Here is a 19,910-nt window from a genome sequence, read left to right as displayed (position 1 = left end):
CCTGAAATGCAGAAAAAAAGTGTTGGTGAGGACGTACAGAAATTGGAAATCTTGGCTGGGTGTGGTAGCTCATGCCTGTAATCCCAGCACTTTGGGAGGCCAAGGCAGGTGGATCACCTGAGGTCAGGAGTTCGAGACCAGCCTGGCCAACATGGTGAAACTTCGTCTCTACTAAAAATACAAAAATTACCCAGGTGTGGTGGCAGGCACCTGTAATCCCAGCTATTTGGGAAGCTGAGGCAGGGGAATCGCTTGAACCCGGGAGGTGGAGGTTGCGGTGAGCCGAGATCATGCCACTGCACTCCAGCCTGGGCGACAGAGTGAGACTCCATCTCAGGAAAAAAAAAAAAAAAAAAAAGAAATTGGAAATCTTCTACATTGCTGGTGGGAATGTAAAACAGTGCAACCTTTGTAAAAAGCATTATGGCAGTTCCTCAAAAAAAAATTAAACAGAATTACCATATGATCCAGCAATTCCACTTCTGGGTATACATAAAAGAACTGAAAGCAGAGACTCAAACAGATACTTGCACACATCTATGTTCATAGCAGCATTACTGACAATAACTGAAGGTGGAAACAGTCCAAATGTCCATCAATGCAAAAATGGATAAATAAAATGTGTAATATACATATAGTGAAATATTCAGCTATAAACAGGAGTACGTGCTATAATAATGTATGAAACTTGAAGAAATTATGCCAAGTGAAATAAGCCAGATGCAAAAAACAAATATTGTATGATTCCACTTATACGAAATATCTAGAATAGGCAAGTTCATAGAGATAGAAAATAAAACAGTGGTTACCAGGATCTGGGGAAAGGGGACAACGAAGAATCAGTGTTTAATGGGTACAGAGCTCCAGAATAAAGTGATGAAAAAGTTCTGACAATGGATAGTGGTGGCAGTTGTACAACAACGTAAATATAGGTAATGACAGTAAACCATACTTTAAAATGGTTAAAATGGTGAATTTTACATAATCTATATTTTACTACCATTTTTTAAAAAGGAAAAATATGAATAACATCACTATCAGATATTAACACAGAATAGGTCTTAAATTCAGATTGTTTAAAGGTGCTATGAGAAGTATAACAGACATTCTTATAAATGCTCATACTCTAAAAGTATAACAAAATACAATAAGCATGTTTTTTAATACACTGATGTGCTTATTTCAAGAGCATCAAAAACAGAAAAATAGGAAGGAAATCAATCTGCCAAGAGAATGGGAACACATGAATTCCTAGCTCAGTTAGAATTTCCATATTCAGTCAGGCGCAGTGGCTCACGCCTGTAATCCCAGCACTTTGGGAGGCCGAGGCGGGTGGATCACGAGGTCAGGCGATCAAGACCATCCTGGCTAACACGGTGAAACCCCGTCTCTACTAAAAATACAAAAAATAAGCCAGGCGTCGTGGCGGGTGCCTGTAGTCCCAGCTACTCGGGAGGCTGAGGCAGGAGAATGGCGTGAACCTGGGAGGTGGAGCTTGCAGTGAGCTGAGATCGTGCCACTGCACTCCAGCCTGGGGGACAGAGTGAGACTCCGTCTCAGAAAAAAAAAAAAGAAAAAAAAAAGAATTTCCATATTCTATGGTTCCTTCTTCCTGTGTTGAGTCAACTATACATGAAGAAATTCAACTTCTAGCTGTAAACCTCCATGACGTAAGCTACTAAAATTTAGACCTAGATGAGTCTGAACCAAATACTCTAATGTATTATTTAGATATCTGAACATTAGTGCAAATATGCAACAAATACATACTTACTGTAAAACAAGAGTGAGTAATTTTATTGCTTGTACTGCAACATCATATTCTTTGTCAAGGGTCATAGACACAATTCTATCCTAAAGACAAAAAAATTAAAATATTTTTAAAAGGAAAGCAAGAGAAAAGTGTTTGCAAATGACAAGTTATTTGTAAATTCTTAAGTAATACTAACCTTGAACCGACTGGTAAAAAGTTCCAGTTTGGAATTAAGCTCTTTGTTATAATAAAGCCCTTGTAGAGCAGTAAGACATTTGAGTCTTACTTCACCTTGCTAAAAAAAAGAGGAGACAATGCATTAAAACTCTATGTATTTTCAACTTCAATATTCAAGATGTACACAATATTTTCTACTTTAAAATTTTAAATGTTTCATACCATAGCATTCCTTCAGAAACTATCATGTTTGATAATGCAAAAATAGTAATCAGTACATACATTTATGACTAAATACCTATGGGGTTACTATTTCTGTAGTTCAAAGGATAATTTTTGAAAATTTGTTCAGAACAAATCTATTGTGAAAAACAATAGAAGCATGTGTCACAGTATATTTTCCACTATGGGAAGTAATGTTTGGAAAGAATTATATACAATCAATTTCTTCAAGGCAAGTGAAGAGGCAGCCTAAGAGAATGGTAGTTTAATGAAAACACATTAAAAAGGTCAGAAACCAAGTTGTAAGGTATAATCTGGCTAAGATACAGGTTTGTCAAAAGAGAGGATCAAAATTGAAGAATTTTTTTTTAAGTATATAGCTCTCAGATAACAAAAGCGTAATGGTTCTTCTTCATGCCCTAAGAAATGCCTCACTCCTACTACCTTCATGACTGTAATATTTCAGCAAAAAACTGATTCACCATTAATGGTTAAATCAGTGGCCAGGATTCAAAAATATCTAGCAGACTTTATGTGATAGAAAATAAGTTTTTACAGAGAAGATAGAAAAGAATAAAGGGGAGGCTTCCAGAAATGTGTCACCAGGTATACATACTGGGAGATAACTCATGAATGAGAGGTGCAGACAGCCACGCCGATGTGTAGAAAGAAGCAGTCTGAAGGGCACATCTTACCTTATCATGCATAGTCCAACCAACATATTTTAAATAACTGTCATTAAGAAAGGCATCACTATACATCTTCATCCAAATGCCAATCTCTTCAATGCAAATAGCTCGAATTTCAGCTATCGCATCACTGAATGGAGGAAGGAAAAACGATGCATAATTAGTGCCAATATACCACAAAACTTATGGTTTATTCAAGAGATGCCAAGTACTTCAGATCTACTATGAATATGACACTATCTTATTACTAGGGATTAAAAAATAGAAATGAAGCACGGGCCTCAATGCCAAAAGCTTAGGTGGCAAAGCATAATTATCAACACATAAACATTTAAAATTATATAAAACTACAAACAAAATCCCATCCCCACCTTTTATACCATACCATATCCCAGCCTTTGCTCACACCTGCTGGGCATGTTGTGTTCAGAAGACAGCAGGCACACTTGTCTGGCTAGAGCGTAATTTCCAGGTAAGAATTATTTATACATTACACTGAGGTCAAGCTCAACTGGGATTTGAATGTTAGAATAACTGATTTTAAATTCATCTTGTAAGTACTGGTGAGTCATTGAAGGCAGAGGAATAACACAATAAAAGGATATTTTGGCAAAACTGCAATAATCTCTAGGCATGAGAATGAGGAAACAGACTAAGGTAATGGTGACAATAGAAGTGAAAAGGTAAGAATGGACATGGAGACATTACAAAAAGTAAGCATTAACCTGATTCAGTAACTGCCAAGTTGAGGATATGTGGAAGCTGAATAAAAATACTACCAAAATTTAAGAATAGGTTACAGCATAAATTTATAAGATTACTATTTCTTTCCTCTGTTCATTCAAAACAGCAAAAGAAAATATCTCACTTTAACCTATCCAATTGTTCCCACTGATATTCAATGGAAGGGAAGAGAGTCAGGAGTCAGCACGTGCAGGCTCTACTAACATAGTGCATCCAAAGGCAATTAAGTATTGTGTAGCCCAACTCCAAATAGCAGTAACTTCTACTGGCTGCAAGTCAAGCACAGCATTATCCCATTTTTCAGATGGGAAACACCAAACTCACATGAGTTAAATAACTTGCCCAGAGTGACTCAGTGGCACTAATAGAGTCTAACATTGATTTTACTATAACATTCTTCCTGCTAATTTAGATTCCCTACACCACGAAATATGCAAACTTGCTGAGTAGAAATTACATAATGCTATTTATGAAAAAAACTGTCACAACTTACCGGTATCTATGTACAAACACTCCTTTAAATATTGCATTCATCATATTTTCTATTTCATCTTGATTTTCCTGAAGCTGTAAAGAAACACATCATTTCTTTTCAATTGTAAAGGAAGACAACCAAATGAACACCTGTAAGTTGTTACAAGCACAAAAAAAGCAGAATTCCCCAGTATTTTGGGGAATTTTGAATTATACTAGACAACAGTAACCATATAGAAAAATTACCAGCTTTATTACCAGTTAGATAAAGTCCCTTAATACCTGAAATATTTGATTGGGATTTTAATATTTAGCTAGTAGATTTTTTTTCTAATGCTCATAAATTTCCACTAAAGAACTGTAAAGAAGGCCGGGTGCAGTGGCTCATGCCTGTAATCTCAGCACTTGGGGAGGCCAAGACAGACGGATCACTTGAGGTCAGGAGTTCGAGACCAGCCTGGCCAACGTGGCGAAACCCCGACTCTACTAAAAATACAAAAATTAGCCAGGCATGGTGGCACAAGCCTATAATTCCAGCTACTGAGGAGGCTGAGGCAGGAGCTTGAACCTGGGAGGCAGAGGTTGCAGTTAGCTGAGATAGTGCCACTGTACTCCAGCCTGGGAGACAGAGTGAGATTCTGCCTCCAGAAAAAACACTGTAAAGAAATCTGTAATGTAGTTTGTTACTACATATCACTTATTATATAGCATATACATAAATTAAAGGGAAAAAGTATCAACACTTTATTTCAAATTATATGAAAAATATGAGGAATTTAGACATGCGTGAAATATGACCAGGATTTTTCTTAGTTTTCTTCAGTCTGGATATGTTTTAAAGTTATTAACTATTTCAGAAATAACCAATTTAAAATTAGCTACTAATTCCCCTCCCAAAAAAAATTCAAGATCAGGTCAATAATTCGTAGATAACCATGATAACTATTGAACTCAACTGCATTACTAATATTTTTGAAAAATCAGACTTTACCTATTTGATATGAAAACAAACATCTCCATTATGAGATGGCAAAATATTTTATCACCAATGAAGAAAGAATTTAAATTACAGCCGCAGCATCAAAAGATTTTATTTACTGTTAATTTCGCATAAGGCTGAAAAAATTATTTTCCTCATTCAGAGTTGAATTTGGTGGTCAGTCATTAATGTTAAATAAATGCCTTCTACTGTATAAAAAACACTGATTTAGATGCCAATAAACAGCTTATGTTATTTTTCAAAGTGATTTTATTTTCCAAAGTGATTTTAATTGTGAAATCTCTTTTCATCCTGACAAAAGGTTTTTCACCGTAGAGATGAATAATACTAAAGCTTAAGACAACTTGTAGACTAACCCCAGTCCCCTTACTTAAAGCCACTCTTAATACTAGTCCACGCAGACTGAAAATAAGAAAACAGTATTGTTGGCACGGATATTCATCAGAATTTTGTTGGGCAAATAGTTTGAAATGTTATTTACATTTAAATATTTCAAAAACAATTATCTGAGCCACTAGCAAAGTTATATCCTAATTAATGGTGACCAAGTTGTTCACACAATAGCCTAAATATTCAATATAAAAGTTTACCTCTTTCCGCTTTTGTAGCAGGAGTTCTAGTCTCTCATTGGCTCGTTTTCCAATCATTTTATTCCGTTCTGCTTCATATTGTCTTTGTGTATTATCCATATTAATGCTAAGATTTAGTGCCACATTCACCAAAGCTGTCATCAGCTTCATAGCTATTTTTTAAAGAGTAAAAGTATGGTGAAACTAATCTAACAGACACAAAAATTTACAATTTAAGATCAAATAGAAATATTAAGCAGAAATGAGCGAATCTGCTTCTAACAAAAGAAAGATGCAGCTGCTACAAATGACAACAATAAAATAACATAAAATAAAATAACTTTTCAGGAATTATCTCCTAATCCTCACAATGGCCCTCTGAAAGGTAAGTATTATACCCATTTCATTCGCGGCAAAATTGAAGCTCAGGGAAATTTTAAAATTTGCCTCAGTTCATATAAGCAGTCAAACCAGGATTCAAACCAAGGCAATCTGACTCCAGTCTATCCTTAAATCCCATTATTCTATAATATGTCCTCTAAAATAATCATTTTCATAGATCATGATTCACCTTCTAAAGTAAATTTTAGTTCACAGAGAAGTTATTTAGCTATCTCAGTAATTAAAAGGAACTTGATGGCTTTACATCAAATTATATTTTATGAAAATGTTGAGGAATTTTATCAGTATTTGCTTTCCTTTCATTTTACTCTATAACATGACTGATGAAATTGTGAACAGATCTCCATGGAAAGTCAAAAGAACAAAGGGCAAAATGTGACTTAATTAAAGTGCTTTTTCATAAAACTTCCTCCAGATCTCCACCTTCTGTTACTAAACTCTTACTCCTGATACAAGATTCTTATTGCCTGGGATTTAAAATTTATTAACTGAAAGATCTGATCACTTTTTGCTTTCTTTAGCTTACTCCAGACTACTTCTCAGACTTGGTGCATTGCATGATACAACAACAATAAAACTACATCTTAAATTTGTGGCTATTGGCTCTCTTAAAGAAAGATTTCCCAATTTTCTGCTCTAAGTTAATTTCATGCTCCCAGCAAACCAGTCTGTCACTCTGATCTAAAAGTATCCATCTTGCACCATAATCCTTGTTTTAATTTACTTTAGCCATCAAGTTATTGACATTGCTACCACAAGTGCATAAAGCAAGATCACATTCATATTTTCTGACTTCAGATCTAAAAACAAAAACAACATATGGGAAACTGCATTTTCTCTTTAATAATGAAGGACGTAGAAGCATATCTTTAATCATAGATTTAATTCTTTGAGAAAATCTTATAAATGAAAAACAAACCAACAGAGAATATAAAGTTTTTTTAGTTAAAAATCAAAATATCATTAAGATTCAGAAGATTCAGAATACTATCGTAACAATTAATGCCTATTTTATTTATTGAAACTCAAAAGCAACAAATTCAATAACAGTGTATCACCAATTTTACCTTAAGCACAAAAGAGGAACTAACAGATTTTATGAGGTATAAAAATATACCTCATTTCATTAAACTTTAAAGATCAAAGAATTTGCCCCAGCCTAAAGTTACCCAGAAACATAAGAAAAATCAACTTTTTGCAGTGTGACTGAAAGAACAGGCATCATCTAGTAGGGGCCATCCTACCTGGAGAGGCAACGCACACCAAAGACAAACTATATGGCCATCAGGATCACATATCCAAAATGACTGTGATGATATCTCCAAATCTGCTGTCAGTATCTTCCCTGGTAACATATCTTTCAAAAACCTAATACATACCTATCATCCAATTTTCCCTTCTTGTGGCATAGTATTTTTCAATAATCCAATGCATATCTATAGTCCAATTTTCCCTTGCTGTGGCATAGTATTTTTCAAGAACCCAACACATACCTATCGTCCACTTCTCCCCTGCTGTGGCACAGTATGCATAGTATACAAGAAAATCACCAAATACCAGTTATAGTATACCTTCACAAAATCGAAACTGAAATTATCATCCCATTTCCAGGAATTCGCAGGAGGGATGGGGGAGTGTCCTCTTAGTGGTCACTTTATAAATAAAATTAATTTGTATCTCTGTTATTTCCTTTCTCTTTAAATGAGAATCTTTTTCATCTCAAATCTAAGACAATATGCAGAAAATATTTCTAAATACTGACCTGCCAGGGTGCTTGTATGTCGAAATGCTCTGACTTGTGAGTCAGACAATCCTGTAAGAAGTGAAATGACTGTATCCATCATATACTCATCATATATGATACTATATTGACATTGCCGTACTAACACGCCAATGAATTCACAAAAACTGGATTTGAACTTCTTCCACTGAGGACCAGCCATGGTAAGTGGATAATCTCCACTATCCTAAAACAAAAATTTTACACAGCAATTTCATTTAGAATGCATGACTTAACATATCACTTGCTTTTGAAATACCCTAGACAAAAGCATGAAAAGGTATCTTTATCTCACCTTTCTTCTCCAATAAATCCTCAAAGTAGGCAAGAGAACAATATATAAAGGTAGGGGTACCTCTGAACACTTCAGCTCTTTATTTAAGATCAAGATAGATATTCTGAATTCACTTTAATCAATGAAAATATATACCAATTACTCAGGTTAAAAATTTTAAAAGCCTCCCTCATCAAAGCAAAACATCCTTGTGATAAGCACAGATATAAAGCAAAAGCAAACCCAAACCAAACCAAAATTATATTTTTAAATGGATTCAAAATGATGGAAATTATATTCTCAAATAAAATGTATGATGTATAAATCAACAAAACATTAGAAATACGTTATTAGCTTCAAATACATCACACAGTCAACAGATATAAACAATCATAATTTTTTAAAGAAATGGAAATGTAGCTAGTATTGCCTTGGAAGACTGGTACTCTGGTTTTCCTTTGCACAACAAGAGGGCATTCTCTAGTCTCAGGGTAAACTGAGATTCTCCACCAATCATTAAAAACAATGAAGTACTTAGAAATAAAAGCAGAGACCAATACCATATAGAACATCTAAAAGTAACGGTCTCTGACAAGAGTATCCTAGAGATGTAAGGTAATTCAGTTCAGTAAATTTTAAAAATTAATTTTTGTCAACAGAACATTTTTTAAAATCTTAAGTCATGTCACATGTAAGTGCAGTTGCGTCTCATCTGAGAATAAGGTCCTGATATTCCACAAAAAAAGTTTTTTTGGTATTTTCTGATTAGCTAATTTAGTGACTATATTGAAATATAGCATCTTAATTGTTAGCAACTTGGTTTGCTGACATTTTCAAATCATATTTCAGGACAATTATCTCAAATAGTTGTTCCCTTTTAGTGAGAAAGTTCTCACTAAAACATTCAATATTAAAAGCGTAAAAAATGCCACTATTCAAAATTACTTCTCAACTACTTGGGGAGTGATTAATAGCATTTAGCGATCATCAAAGCCATTTTAACTCATCTATCTTTTAGAATAATAGTTCAAAGCTCCTTCATCAGAGTAAGCAAGAAAAAAAAGACCAAATAAAACTCAAATCAGACAACATTTTCTACTTGAAAACCCACAGCGAAAAATTTTGGAAGAGTAAAAGTACTGGTGCTGAAATACAGCCGTGACCCAAACAAACCCAAATCTCTTCCTTGAAGAAGCTTAATTTATAGTAAATCTATGTATGTATTTATTGGTAACAATACTTCAAAGAGCTCAATGAAATAAAGAATCAACTCAATCTAGCCCTAGGGAGGTAAGGGGGGGACAACTCAGTCTAAACTAATATGTAATCTTTGTTGTTCTTAAGAGTTTTTAAACAATAAAAATATCTATATACTCCTTTGCCCTAGCTATCAGGTTCCCTAAATATTGCTGAAACCTTCCTTTTACAACATTCCAGGATATGTTCTTATATTCTTCCTTGACATTTTCATTTTTGTCAATAATAACTACCATTTATTAAGTCCTTGCTATGTTCTGGGAACCATAAAATGTTAAGCAATTTTCAAACAGTACTCAATTCAATCTTCTTAACAGCCTTATGAGTAAAGTACTATTAGGCCCATTTTACAGATAATGAAATTGATACTGGCCAGATGCAGCGGCGCCTACCTGCTGTAATCCCCGCACTTTGGGAGGCCAAGGTGGGCGGGTCACTTGAGGTCATGAGCTCGAGACCAGCCTGGCCAACATGGTAAACCCACACCGCCCACCACCCCCCACCATGTCTCTACTAAAAATACAGAAATTATTCAGGTGTGGTGGTGGGTGCCTGTAATCTCAGCTACTTGGAAGGCTGTGGCAGGAGAATTGCTTGAACCCAGGAGGCAGAGGTTGCAGTGAGATCATGCCACTGCACTCCAGCCTGGGCGACAGAGTGAGACTTTGTCTCAGGAAAAAAGAAAAAAAAAAAAAAACTGACACTAAGACAACAACCTGCCAAAGGTCGCACAGGCATCGTTTGATTAAATCTAATGCCAAAGCTCTTATTTACAACATTAATGCTTACAATTTTTTTTTCTTTTTTTTTTTGATGGAGTCTCACTCTGTTGCCCAGGCTGGAGTACAGTGGCGAGAGCTCGGCTCACTGCAACCTCCGCCTCCCAGGTTCAAGCAATTCTCCTATCTCAGCCTCCCAAGTAGCTGGGACTACAGGCACACACCACGATGCCCGGCTAATTTTTTTGTATTTTTAGCAGAGACAGGGTTTCACCATATTGGTCGGGCTGGTCTCGAACTCCTGACCTCAGGTGATCCGCCTGCCTCAGCCTCTGAAAGTGTGGGATTACAGGCATGAGCCAACATGCCCAGCCTAATGCTTACAATTTAATAATACTTTCAAAAATAAGTCAAGATAAACATGCATAAGTTATCAAAACACTTAAGGTAGTAAGTTACCTCATCGAATTCTTCAGTCATTTTTCGAATTATCTCAGAGTTCTGCATATGTCTAAACATTTCTGCTGTGACAACTCCTGAAATTTGCAAATGTCAGAAGTTAATATATGGTGTGATAAAAAAATAAAGAAAACTTCCAAGTAAGTCTCTAACACTAAGAAGTCTATGGTCACACAATAAAAGGCATACTTCTTCAACCATCATCTAATAATCTTTACCATGATACTCTAATCTATAAATAAAGCACAAACAAATGCTATCTATTCTCAGTATGCACAAGAAAACAGCCCCATACTTCTGACAGATATCTTTTTTCCTAACACAATTAACTTTGGCCATTTCTACCTGACTCACTTTACTCATGCTGTAATATTTATATTGGCTTTGTCTCTTTAACATAAACCATATGTTATCAAGAGTGAGATAGCATCTAGTATAACACTTAAAACCTTGGGGATGAAGCTGAAGATAAGGAAAAGAGTAATAGCTAGAGTTCACTTTAGTCAAGTCTCTTTATTAAGCACTATTGCATGTAAGGTAACTACATCCTAATATCCTCTAAAAGAGCTAAGTAGTAAATTGTAGTTCCTGCCCACCTAGACGCCTGTAATCTAGTTAAAAGTTAAAACTAAAGAATACCAAAAAGAAAAAGAAGCTGTCAGAAGTAGTACATAATCAAAGCCCTGATGTGTGGAAATGCCAAATGCTATAGCTCTGACTCCACCTCCACTCCACGCCCACCAGAAAAACCACACGTTATAAGTTAGAAAATAAAGAACTATGTCAAAGAGAAACAATTTGATAAGGACCTTTAGAATCTTACACAGGAGGATGGGAGAGGAAAAAAGAAAAGGTACACATTAGAAGTAGTAAAACATTAGTCAGGTGGAGACCAAACATCAGAAAGGAAATTTCTAATGTGCAGTAAGAAGAGATACATGAACTTCCACTGATGGGGCATCAGACTGAGAAAGAGAGAGATGGGGGCAGGGGTAATCAACGTAAATACTAGATTTTCAAAATCCCGTTTTTACTGTTGAATTATTTGCTTACTAGTCTTCTCACTAGAAATACCATAAATATAGTAATATCTAAAAGAAGAATGTCTTGGTACAAGAAGATGAGATTTATAAATAAGAACTAGATATAATTAACATAGATTTTTTTCAATTGACCAGAGCAATATTTTGTATATGCATGCATCTGTGTGTGTGCGTGCCTGTGTATATACATAGCTGTAAAACCATAATCCCAGCTTCAAAGATGAGGAAACTAAGGCTTAGGCTAAGGCTAAAAGAAATTAAATAATTTGTCTGAGACTATTCACCTAAATCATGCTGCCTCCCTCTTATCTGGGTGAGATTAATTTCTAGTGGTACCCTAGAAGAATCCTTACTTACCGCAACTTAAAAAAAAAAAAACCAAATGACTGTTTTAAAAAGTTGATGAACTCAGGAGAAAGCACCATTTCTCTGGCTAAAGAAACACACTCTTGGCCGGGTGCGGTGGCTCATGCCTGTAATCCTAGCACTTTGGGAGGCTGAGGCGGGCGGGTCACTTGAGGTCTGGAGTTCAAGACCAGCCTGGCCAATATGGTGAAACCCCGTCACTACTAAAAATACAAAAATTAGCTGGGCATGCCTGTAATCCCAGCTACTCGGGAGGCTGAGGTAGGAGAATCGCTTGAATCTGGGAGGCAGAGGTTGCAGTGAGCCGAGATCACACCACTGCACTCCAGAGCCTGGGCAACAGAGTGAGACTCTGTCTCACAAAAAAAAAAAAAAAAAAAAAGAGAGAGAGAGAAAAGAGAAGAAGATAAGAGAAAACACACACTCTCAAAAACCTTTTGAAAGGCTTTTGTTTTTAATCTAGAATCACGTATCTCTCTTCAAAATCTTCCCATACTTCATACCCAGGTGCTGCATACCTGGGAATGCTAGAGAAGGAAAAGTAACTAATGGCCTGAACATTTCTGTGAAATTAACATTTACATATAAATATATCTCAAAGCAAACATACTGCATACTTTTCAACAATCCCTCATTTCTAAAGCTCCTCCCCCGTCTCATAAACCACAAGACCTCCAGAAACCCAAATACAAGCAGAAAAGGACCTCAGAGCAGAAAAGAAAGTAGCTATCACAAACTCCATTCATTTAACTCTTGAGGCAGGTATGAAGCCACCATTAGGACATAAGGCCAGAGCCTGCTGCCTTAAAAATGTGGGGGACATTTTTTAGCAAGACTGCTAAAATCCGGTAAATCTAAAAGTGATATAGCAAGACCCTATCTCTATTTTAAAAGAAAAGAGAAAGAAAAAAAGAAAAGTGACAGCTGACTAGGAAAAAAAGAAGAAAACACTGGCCACAGAATCACCAACGGAGCAGTCAGGAGCAGCATAGAGTTAAACATCCCTCCATGCTTCAACAGCTACAGAAGCCATCAATGTATTGTAGAAAAATAACTGATGCTTATAACAACCTTGGGTCTGCAGGAAATGTTAAATTACAATAAGTATACTTAAAGAAGTTTCTAAGTCATTTATAAAAGAATTATATTAAAATAATTTTGTGTGTATAAGTAATTAATGGCTTTATCTTTGATTATATAGTAAATTCCCCTTCATGGAGATTGCCTGATTCTAAGATAAATATTACAGCAGTGCTTAAATTAACCTTACAATTTAAGTTTTCAACACCTTAAGTTTTTAGAAATCTTGACAAACTCACTTGTGACAAGGCCCAAATGTTAAGTTAGCAAGCTCCTGATTTGTAAACAAACTGATGCCAAAAAAGGAATGAATTTGACAAAGGGAACATGCTCTGTGGCCTTGTTTTAAAAACAACTACAACTCAGAAGCCTAATTAAGAAACTCAGGCGGGAGGGGTGGCTCACACCTGTAATTCCAGCACTTTGGGAGGCCAAGGTGGGACAACTTCTTCAGGCTAGGAGATTGAGACCAGCCTGGGCAACAGAGAAAGACCTGTCTCTACAAAAAAAAATTAAATTAAAAAAAAAAAAAAAGGAAGAAAGAAAGAAAGAAACTCGTGCCAAAAACAGACAAACAGACAAACAAACAAACAAACAAACAAACAAACAAACAAACAAACAAACTCATGCCAGGAAGGTGGCTCATGCCTGTAATCCCAGCACTTTGGAGGCTGAGGTGGGACAACTGCCTGAGTTTAGGAGATTGAGGATCAGCCTGGGCAACATAGCCAGATCTGTCTCTACGAAAAATAAAAACTAGCTGGGCATGGTGGTGCACGCCTGTAGCCCCAGCTACTTTGGAGGATGAGGCAAGAGGATCACTTGCGGCCTGGGCAACATGGCAAAACCCCATGTCCACAAAAAATAAAAACAGAAACAAAAAATTAGCTGGGCGTGTTGTCGTGAGCCTGTAGTCCCAGCTACTCAGGAGGTTGAGGTGGGAGGATCACCTGAGCCCAGGAGGTCGAGGCCGCAGTGAGCCATGATCACGACACTACACTCCAGCCTGGATGAAAGAACAAGACTCTCTCTCCTAAAAATAATAATAATAATAATAATAATAATAATAATAATAATAATAAATAAAAGGGGAGACTTAAGATTTAAAATTTCAACTCATTACGTTATTTCTGGCATCTGTTCAGCTGTCTGCACTCAACCTTCCATTTGCAAAGAGCCTAATGAGAAAGGACATAGCCCTTGATTATATGACACAACAAGCAGGTACTTATATCCATCCTACCCCAGAAAAAAATGACTGGATATAGGGAAAAATAATTTTAGTATAGCTCATCTTTAAACAGTCAATCTGGTTCAGAACCTTAAGGATACCATAGTAACATCATGACAACATCTCCTCTGAGCAGAAGTCAGCTGAATTTTCTAATATTGAATTAAAGCTACTTTTATTTTAGGCAAATGAAGTAAACTAGGCAGCTTTCTATATGCTATGATTAAGACAATTTTTTAAATTTCTCAACACCTTAGTGACATTATAAAGATCACAGGCTCAAGAATTTAATATAGTTGTCTATCTTTCAGGCCTCACAGACAGGTAACATTTAATACACATACTACACTGAACGTTGTGATCAAACTCTACCAATGTTACTTGTTTTTCAAAGATATTACGGTATCTTTAAAGGAATACTGCAGAATTGAATTGCTTCTTACAATTCGGTTTCTGCATTTGTTTAAATAAATCATTCTTTACCACCTTAACGTTCTCTATCTATTTTTAAGCAACTTCCTCTCCCAATTTCTAATGCTCTAATGTTTTTGATGCCACTTTCATTAAAAAAAAAAAAAAATACCCCCAGAAATCTCCATAAAATGTATTTGCCCGGGCATCATCTGAAATTTCAAGGATGAGCTAAGTATTGGGAGACACCAGATACATCAGAACCTGCCCGTAATCTTGACTGACTCATTTATTGATCCATATGAGGATATATGATTCCCCAACTTACATAATTTTGTCCCCCTGCCAAATGTTTGTCCTAAATACTTCTGTCTTAGGGAAGAAATTTCTGTATTTTGTACTTTCATCTTTCCCAGTTCAAAATATTTTTAAAATAAAGTAAAAACACTTTAAAGACACCACTACTCACAACAAAATTTCTTTACCTTTTAGAAGAAATGTCAATTTTATCAATACCTTATTTAACTTACTTAACATAACTTACTTACTTGCTTGCTTCCTTACTTACTGTTATTCATGGCACTTTTTAACTCCCTACACTGTACGATTACCTGTCATCTGAACCTGTATCTCTTCATTATCTTCCTCCTCCCTTCTTAATCAATTTCTTTGTTCCTAAAACCAGATGCTGAAAGTGGGAAATATATCTAATAAAAGTAACATAATAATTATAAACTGCTAAGTTTTTAGATAACTTTCACATATGAATAAAATTTTGTCAATAGACTTTCTCTCTTACTTTGTCCTTTGCTCTTTTTTCCTTACAAATTTTATATGGATATGATGCAAATAATGCCTTAGCGTTATTTACCATGTAAAGTGCTAACAACATCTCTTTAGGTGGAACAACGAAGTGACTATTTGAGAGCTGCTGATTTCAAAATAAATATATCTTACCTTTACAGCCTGAACACTGAATAAAAAAGTTGATAAGGTCAAGAAGTGCTATATCTCGGTCATGCTTGTATGATTCTATCCAATCATCTACCACCGACTACAGCAGAGGGAAAAAAATAAAATCATTAGCTTCTTCTAATTTTCTCAAAATCAATTAAGTCTGATAAAGTCATAAAATTCAAGATTATATAGTATCACATTACTTTAATATAAATACTTATACACTGAAATTTAAAGTTCAATTTTAACAATAATAAAATAGAATCGAATTCAGTAAAACAATTATCTGATAACACAAAATGACCTATCAATCTTCTATTTATTTTGCATTGAAAAGAATGTGGAAACTATGGAACTCAATTCCATCAAGTATAATTACTTATGATTTCTCAGTGACATTAAAGAAAGGAGAGAATTTCAAATAATTAAGACAATACAGGGCAGGTGTGCTAGCTCATGTCTATAATCCCAGAACTTTGGGAGGCCGAGGTGAGTGGATCACTTGAAGTTAGGAGTTCGAGACCAGCCTGGCTGACATGGTAAAACCTTGTCTCTACTACAAATACAAAAATTAGCCAGGCGTGGTGGTGCACGCCTATAATCCCAACTACTCGCGAGGCTGAGGCAGGAGTATCACTTGAATCCAGGAGATGGAGGTTGCAGGGAGCCAAGATCACGCCACTGTACCCCAACCTGGACAACAGAGTGAGACTCCATCTCAAAAAATAATAATAAAAATAAATAAAATATTCTAAAATTATATTGTAATGGTGGCTGTACAACTCTGAATTTGCACTTTAAAGGGTAAATTTTATACTATGGTAAATATATCTCAATATGGTTATTTCTTAAAAAAGAAAATAGGCTAGAACTAAAAATAAAAGGAATACTTTATTCCTTTGGGGGCAAGAGAGGCAACGACAAAACTGATTTTCAATTTTTAGGCTGGGTGCGGTAGCTCACGCCTGTAATCCCAGCACTTTGGGAGGCTGAAGCCAGTGGATCACTTGAGGTCAGGAGTTCGAGAGGCCAACATGGTGAAACCCCGTCTCTACTAAAAATACAAAAATTAGCTGGGTGTGGTGGTGCATGCCTATAATCCCAGCTACTCGGGAGGCTGAGGCAGAAGAATCACTTGAACCCGGGAGATGAAGGCTGCAGTGAGCTGAGGTCGCACCACTGCACTCCCGCCTGGGCAAGAGAGCGAGACTCTGTCTCCAAACAAACAAACAAACAAAAACAACAACAACAAAACTTTTTAAATAGAGCAAATTAAATAAAATCAAGATGATAAACAAGAGCTAGTATAAAAAACAAAAGGTTGGGAGAGGGAAATGTTTCTAAGTTATATACCAATAAATAGGAAATCCAGGTACAAACAATGACTAAAACATGTAGAATCTAATGTACAAAAAAGATACTATGATTACACAATAAAGATAAATCAAGGAAAAATATCTAAGAAATACCTGGTTCAGATAGACTGACTGGAATTATTCTAAAACTTTACTTAATTTCTACTTTTTTGTATTTACAACAGCTTGTTTATATTAACCAACATAATTTACAAAAGAAATGTGCTCAGTATTTTTCCCAAATATGATATAGGCAATAAACAGCAAAAGAATATATCATAGAGACTGTGACAGTTTTAAAACATGGCCCCAAATTATTGGACATTGCTCCCCAGTAAGAGGGTCTATGTCATCTTCTCTAGAACAGAATGCAGTGATGCTTCCAAAATTAGGTCACAGAATGCCAGGCAGCAACTGCACTGGTCTCTTGGAGCACTAGCAAACTGGACACTTCTCTCAGAACATTCTCTCCAAACCCAGACGCCATACTGTAAGAAGCCGTAGCCACATAGAAAAGCCATTTGTAGTTATGCAGCTAACAGTTCTGGCTAAGTCCAGCCTTCATATAACTACAGACTAGGCACTAAACATGAGTAAAGAAGCTTCCAAATGATTATAGTCCCTAACTGTGTTAGTGCCAGGCACTCAAATGGTCCAAGCTAAGGCCCTTGACATCACAAAGCAGACACAAGTCATCTCCACTTAGTTCTGTCTGAATTCCAGACCCAAAGAATCATTAGGCATAATAAAATGATTGTTGTTTCACATCACTAAGTTTGGGGTGGTTTGTTATGCATCAATAGGTAACTGGAACAATGGCTACTCTCATCAATAAAGATGCAAAATATTCAATGAACTCTTACAAAGAGACCACTACATCACATTAAAAAGTAATTCATTAAGATCAAGTAGAGTTTACACTAGGAAAATAAGTCTGCTATAATAAAAATAATGTGAGCTACTGAAATATGCTTAAAATTTTTAATCAAATAGTATACTGAGAACTTATGTAACAAAATTCAACATCTGTTATATAATAAAATTAGGGGGCACACGCATACTTTCTCCATTCTTAAAACATTAACAACCAGTTTTAAACCAACAGCCATTCTTGCATTTATTGACTATCACTTATAATTACTGAGAGAGACAGCCTGGCCAACATGATGAAGCTCCGTCTCTACCAAAAAGTACAAACAAAAATTAGCTGGGCGTGGTGGCATGCACCTGTAATCCCAGCTACTTGGGAGGCTGAGGCATGAGAATCACTTGAACCCGGGAGGCGGAGGTTGCAGTGAGCCGAGATCATGCCACTGCACTCCAGCCTGGGTGACAGAGTGCAATCTTGTCTCGAATAATGATAATAATAATAATAATAATAATAATAACAACAACAACAACTACTACTGAGATAGGTATATCCTGGCAATGCAAAAATAATGAATAACACATGATCCTTGATCAAAGAATTAGCAATCTAGAGTCAAAGTCAGGCACAGTATAAGTGCTATATAATGAAAAGATAAGAGTAAAAACCACATTGGAAAGGAAAAGTAGTAGTGTCTGAGAATGCTTTTCAGAAGACTGACATTTGATTCGCTCAGTCCTATTTGATATGCAAGGGGGGAGTAAAATAAAACTATTGCAAACAACAAGAAAAACAAAAAGAAAAGCCTAAGGGCAGAGTATATACTGTGACTGGAGGACAGAAAACATGACATAAGGAAATCTGGGCTAGAAATTTTAGATAAGAACCCTTGGAAGTTTCTAAACAGAGGACTTCCTCCATCAAATTTGGTCTTAAAAGGGTAACACAAGTGGGAACACACATAACAAAATAAAATTGTTGAAAAGATTCCAGGAAATCAATGGAAAGATAGTGCAGACATTCTCTCTTAAGAGGGAAACACATTTCGAAACAGAAAAACAAGCTAGGCACAATGGCATGTGCCTGTAGTCCCACTTACTGGGGAGGCTGAGGCAGGAGGATTGCTTGAGCCCAGGAGTTCAAGTCCAGCCTGGGCAACATAATGAAACCTCATCTTAAAATAAAAAATGAAAACAAAAATGGCACAGATAGAGGTACAATCTTAATATGACAAGCCATAAGCAACACAAAAATAAAGAAAATATTCATTTTTAGATAAAAATGGAATAGCCCAATTAGCTGTGGTTATGAGTCAGGATTTCTCATAGCTGTGGTCTGAAGGGTTTTGTGTTCAAACTGTATGTTGAACCGTAGTCACCAATGTTATGGTATTAAGAAGTGAAGCCTATAGATGGCAATAAGATCACAAGGCCCCTGAGAGCTGCCTTGCCCCTTCCATGTGAGGACACAGTAAGAGGATGCCATCTATGAACCAGAAAACAGGCCTTCACCAGATAATGAATCTGTAGGCACCTAATATTGAATTTCGCAGCCTGCAAAACTGTAAGAAATAAATTTCTGTTTTTTATAAGCTTTCTAGTTTATGTTGGTTTTTTGTTTTTGTTTGTTTTTTTAGACAGGGTTTCACTCTTGTTGCCCAGGCTGGAGTGCAATGGTGCGATCTCAGCTCACTGCAACCTACGCCTCCAGGGTTCAAGTGATTCTCCTGCCTAAGCCTCCCGAGTAGCTGAGATTACAGGTGCTCACCACCAAGCCCAGCTAACTTTTTTATTTTTAGTAGAGACTGGGTTTCACCATGTTGGGCAGGCTGGTCTCCAGCTCCTGACCTCAGGCGATCCACCTACCTTGGCCTCCCAAAGTGCTGGGATTATGTGAGCTGCTACACCTGGCCTATGTTAGTTTCTTTAATAGCAGCCCAAATGGACTAAGACACTGATGTTAAAAAGACAGCAGAAGAAAGAAGATTAGTGCATTTAACTACTTAGAACAAAATATTAGAGAAAATGTATAATATAAAAAAAAGAAGGAAAGTAATGAAATGCAATACAATGTAACTGAA

General features: G+C 36.2%; 1 protein-coding gene across 20 annotated transcripts in view; it reads right to left on the bottom strand.

Moving 5' to 3' along the window:
• Positions 1 to 19,910, bottom strand: part of STAG2 (STAG2 cohesin complex component) — a 141,670-nt gene that overhangs the window by 49,308 nt on the left and 72,452 nt on the right. For all 20 annotated transcript variants that reach the window (XM_055376884.2, XM_031005809.3, XM_019019373.4 and 17 more), the window contains 8 exons: positions 15,608 to 15,704; positions 10,520 to 10,596; positions 7,793 to 7,997; positions 5,650 to 5,801; positions 4,079 to 4,152; positions 2,848 to 2,971; positions 1,950 to 2,048; positions 1,775 to 1,854 (listed from right to left, as the gene is read on the bottom strand). In XM_055376884.2, the coding sequence (XP_055232859.1) occupies positions 1,775 to 1,854; positions 1,950 to 2,048; positions 2,848 to 2,971; positions 4,079 to 4,152; positions 5,650 to 5,801; positions 7,793 to 7,997; positions 10,520 to 10,596; positions 15,608 to 15,704 (908 nt within the window). The remainder of the gene's footprint in view (positions 1 to 1,774; positions 1,855 to 1,949; positions 2,049 to 2,847; positions 2,972 to 4,078; positions 4,153 to 5,649; positions 5,802 to 7,792; positions 7,998 to 10,519; positions 10,597 to 15,607; positions 15,705 to 19,910) is intronic.

Source organism: Gorilla gorilla, chromosome X (assembly GCF_029281585.2).
Source record: "Gorilla gorilla gorilla isolate KB3781 chromosome X, NHGRI_mGorGor1-v2.1_pri, whole genome shotgun sequence".
NCBI lineage: Eukaryota > Metazoa > Chordata > Mammalia > Primates > Hominidae > Gorilla > Gorilla gorilla.
This window is presented reverse-complemented; position numbering and strand designations above follow the sequence as displayed.